Source organism: Drosophila gunungcola, unplaced genomic scaffold, assembly GCF_025200985.1.
Source record: "Drosophila gunungcola strain Sukarami unplaced genomic scaffold, Dgunungcola_SK_2 000001F, whole genome shotgun sequence".
Lineage (NCBI taxonomy): Eukaryota > Metazoa > Arthropoda > Insecta > Diptera > Drosophilidae > Drosophila > Drosophila gunungcola.
The window spans coordinates 4,365,075-4,369,688 of record NW_026453197.1 but is presented as its reverse complement, the minus strand read 5'-3'; the positions used below and the strand labels follow the sequence as shown (position 1 = coordinate 4,369,688).

The 4,614-nt window shown below is 41.6% G+C and overlaps 1 protein-coding gene across 1 annotated transcript; it reads right to left on the bottom strand.

Annotated features, from left to right (window-relative positions):
- Window positions 1-2,432: 2,432 nt before the first annotated feature.
- On the bottom strand, window positions 2,433-3,686 carry LOC128263313 (uncharacterized). The gene has a single exon (XM_052998311.1). The coding sequence runs from the start codon at window positions 3,524-3,526 to the stop codon at window positions 2,747-2,749; it is 780 nt and encodes a 259-aa protein (XP_052854271.1). The 5' UTR covers window positions 3,527-3,686; the 3' UTR covers window positions 2,433-2,746.
- Window positions 3,687-4,614: the final 928 nt, after the last annotated feature.

Genomic DNA, 4,614 nt, shown 5'->3' with positions numbered 1-4,614 from the left:
GCTCAAGACGAGCGAGGTCCCGTCTCAGTGCCAGTGCCTCGGCAGAAGCCGCCGCCAAAATGAGTTAGCATCCCAAAACCCAACTGGCTCTCGTGTCTGAGGACCCTTCGCTCCCCCAATCCACTGGCACTTCTGTCCATTGCCCATTGACACTGTCGTCCCGCTACCCCCTGCTCCTCCGCTCCTCAGGTGACCATCCAGGTCCAGGTCCAAGTCCAGCCATCTCGACCATCGAGTGCCCCATCACCATGCCCCATCCCGAACTCCTTTTTGGCTCCCTCCATAAAGTCGTGTTTATGCCTTCTCATAAACATTTTTATTTTAATGATTTTTATTATTGCGCACATTCGTTACTTTTTATACATCCCCGGCGAGGATCACTTCTGGGGACCTCGCTGGCGTATCGAATTTGATTCGGTCGCCTTGTCCCCACAATTGAGTCCTGATCGTCGCCGGCTAAGTAGTTGCGCCTGTACCTGCTGCCCACCTATACAAACACCCTTAAATTTATATGTTTACTTATCCCCGAACAAAAATACACATTCCTCTGATATAGTTGGTGGTCATTAAGTGAAGGATTTTTCCCTTTTGTAAACACCCAATGGGGAAACTCTAATGCAGTATAAAGCAAGATGAATTTCAAATGCATTCAAAATGTATCTTAAAAATTAAATGTACCCAATGTATGTCTTTAAGTCTTAAGAACAAATTGAAAAACTTAAAACTAAAATCTTTAAGTGACGAATTCCGAAATTCTATATTTTTTTGCCACTTAAAGAACTTAGTTATATGATTTTAAGATTTGTTTTTAGTTGTTGAAAGATTACCTAAAGCTTTTGTACTATGTGAGCATTTGTTGACATTAAATTTTCTGAATGACAATTGATCTCAAGTATCTTCGAGCTCAAAAACAGTCAAAGCTTCGAGTATTGAACAACATTTATTTGGAAAAAATTTTAATTAAATCCCGTACATAAAACCATTTTCTTAATTTAAATTAATTAAGGCACTTAATTTCTTGAGATTTTTTTTAATGAAAATCAAATTAACTTGAATCCTTTATTCGATGAACTAATTTGGTCCTCTCATTGACGGACAACGGATAGCGGACACCGGACTTTGGGACACCTTTCATGTGGCAGGGATCGGGATAAGATGATGGCTGAGCTGGGACAGTCGCCGCATTTGCAACCAATAAAAATTAATTTACGTTCGATTGCAAGGCTTTCGCGCTTGGAACGAGAGCGCCGCCGCCGCCTTCGTTGATGACACATAAAATGCCACATTTACGGCCCCTTAAGACTTGCCTCGGTCGCTTCACTTTTAGCCAACATAAAAATGTTCACTTCGAAAAATGGTGACTTCAGGGGAAAGGGGTAAAAGGAAAGGGGTAAAAGGAAATACAAGCCATCGCAACCTTTCAAAGTCGATCTCTCGGATTGCGCACTACTTGCCTAAAACCCTAAGACTAAAACCGAGAGTAACCGCCATTGGCGCAGTTGGCCATTTGGATTTTAAGGCCCCCCGGTCTTCAGCACCCCCCTCCCTCCCGATGGTCGGCTGATCTTGAAACCTTTCCAGGAATCGGAAACTGGGTTCGACCGCACACCGCCTGACTGCTGCTAATATCTCTGCTTTCCACCTTGAACCTCATTGCTTTGATGTTTGGCTGCCCGTTCGCCTGCCAGAAATTAATATGCGAGTCGTTACTGATACGAATTCGCAAAAAAAAAAGCAGTTTTAAGGTCGGAGATCCTCTTTTAGCTAAGTATGTATTATTATTTTATAATGCTAAGACCAATTCATTTCAGCAGCAATGTATTCTTTATTCAGTTTGATTTGTATTTAAACTGTTGAAACTAATCTCTGGCAGACTTAATGTTGATGTAGGTCTGTTAAAATAACAGCGTTAATCCCGATTCGACATACATTTTGCAAGGAAATAGTCTTATTTGCAACAACAAGAGCTTAACTAAACAGACCGAAAACTTTATTACCCCGCAGTTTCTTCAAAAAATAATAATTTCTATCAGGGGTGTCACAAAAATATCTTCTAACGACGCTTGACGTCCGGAACTTAATTTATAAAATACGTATGCGCACTGGTAATAAAAGAATAGTAAATCCAATACTTTTGCACTTGGTTTTTAGTTATTTTAAATATAAATAATTTTACAATTCAAAATTTCATATAATTTAACTATTTTTGAAACTGATTTTCAAATCCGAAAATGTATTTTGAATTTAAACCACATTAAAATTAAATAAAATGAATTTAAATCAATTAGAAACTATTTTAAGGGTTATATTTTTCATAGTTCTAGTTTATATAAATTATATATACATTTTTTAATTCAATGGTATTTAACAAAGCTAATTACCTTACAATTTTTGAATAAAACCAATAATAATGTACAGTGACGAAACAAATTATTAGCACAAGCATATTAAATTAAAAAACTGCTTTTCTTGAGCTAATATGTTTATTAATAATATTAATTATTGCGAAATTTTATAATTTTTTAATGAATTGTATTTCGTTAATTTCATCACTAGCTCTCTATCTCGTTAAATGATTTGGTTTGGCAAATACATTTGCAAGTCAGGAGCATAATTAACAATGATTATTACGAAATGCATCATTTATTTGGGGTAACAATTTTGCTGATGCTTAGTTTAGTTATTTCTAGGGCGCTACGTAGTTGTCTTAAGCGTTTTTGGTTGAATTGGAGTGTCCTTCGGTCAGCTAGCGGCGACTGTTCTCCTCCAGCCGGGCCACCGTGCGTCGCAGCTCGAGGAGCTCCGCTTGCAGCCGATCCACAGAGTCTGCGGGCAATCCACTGGCAGCTGGTTGAGCGACGGGAGGAACTAGAGCTGAAGGATTCACCACGGAGGTGGGGACTGCTCGAAACGGGACGGCTCCCTCTACACTGGCAATGGAGAAGTCCGGATGGATTTGGGGGGTGGTAACATGGCCCCCGCCCCCGGCAGTGGCTCCAGGAGTAGAGATAGAGGCCACAGGACGTGCTAGTGCTGGCGAAAAATGGGCTGTAATGGACGAGGCAGGGAGGCCGCGGTGGTTGGCTATCAGCTTCTGCAGCTTGGTCACGGCACTCTCGCGCTGCGATTCCAGCAGCAGACGCATGGCCTCCTGGTCACCGGATCTGGCCTTCTCCAGCGAGTCGGAGCCCTCGTCGATGAGCACATAGTTGATGACGTGCGCATGGGTACCGGGCTTAATGCGGTAAACGGGCTGACCACCATCGCCACCGGTGGCCTGCGAAAGGGCCGGAATATCGCCCATCTTGGCCATTTCGCCTCCCACTTGGAAAATCGATGTGTGTCCGTTGACCACCAGGGGCTTGGGCATTATGTACGGTGACGAGACGAACTGGGAGCACTTACGCTTGGTCTTGTCCACCACGGTGGCCACTTTGCAGCCGGCGGTGCTGCAGGCGCGCAAAGGAAGAAAGGCATCCCCGCCAGAAGCCGCATTTGTCGCCTGTGCGGAAGTGGTCTGGTGCATTTTCGGGCCAAACAGTCGGTATTCTCCGATTCGCAATTTGTGATGTTTGCTCTTTGGCAATTCGCCTATTCTATTTAGATTTTTCTCTTATTTTAATGTTTTAAATTTGCCCTTTTACGAAAATCGGCGTCGTCTTGTTTTTTTTTTGGTTTGAAGTGTGAACGTGGGCATTAGGCGTTAGTTCATTGTGAACTCCTTTTTGGCTTAGCTCAGAAAAATACCGGAAAATACCAGCGCGCCAGTGCGCATGTCGATAGACCGATCAGCTTTGGGCGCGCAGTTTCAAAATTAGTTATGGAAACAAAATGTAGTTCTTTGCCTTTATTTTTTTTCGCTTAACCGAAGTTTTATTTGGGATTTATTTGTGCTAAAGATTTTTAAAAGTTACATGTGTAATAATTTCTCTTAATTAGGCGAAAGTCAATTCTCTATTACAAAATTAAGCAAATGTAGATAATTGCAAGCAAGTCTATTCAAATATGCACATATTTTAAAAAACAATTCAATTATATATAACTCGAATTTTCACATTGACAGTAGGAGGCTTTTGTCTAAAAAACTTTCAACTGTAAATATAGTTTGCTCGCATTTTTCGATTCAAAAAAAGTGGTGTATTTTGATTATACCTAAAATGTTTAAGCATTGAAAATAAATAAAAATATGAATAAAAACCATCTTAAATGCAAAACTTTTGAGTGTTAGGAACGCCATTTGTATGAAACCCTCAGGTCTTGTAGGTGCCTGGTTATAAATGAATAAAAATCAATTGAAATCAGCCAAGTTTTAGGCATATAGCAGAGGGGTATAATGAGGCATTTGCATATATAATCGGGGTGAGAGGATTCCGGTGTCTGGTAAATCAGTGCGTGGGTGCAACGACCACCGCGATGACCTCGAAACGGGGCAAATGGAGCTGGACGACGGGTCGGATGATGGGTGAGGTGCAGTGGAGTAAAGTATGGTGAAGTGGAGAGGAGTGGCGGAGTTGCACCCGCTTCATTTACATTCCAAGTACTTTTAAAGCGGACGCGGACGAAACGCGGGTCGTTAAATGATGCTGCTCGGACACCGGGCAGCGGGTTTTAGTA

What these genes read in the sequence shown, in the direction of transcription:
- LOC128263313 (XM_052998311.1), bottom strand. Translation starts at nt 3,526, where the DNA reads ATGCACCAGACCACTTCCGCACAGGCGACAAATGCGGCTTCTGGCGGG.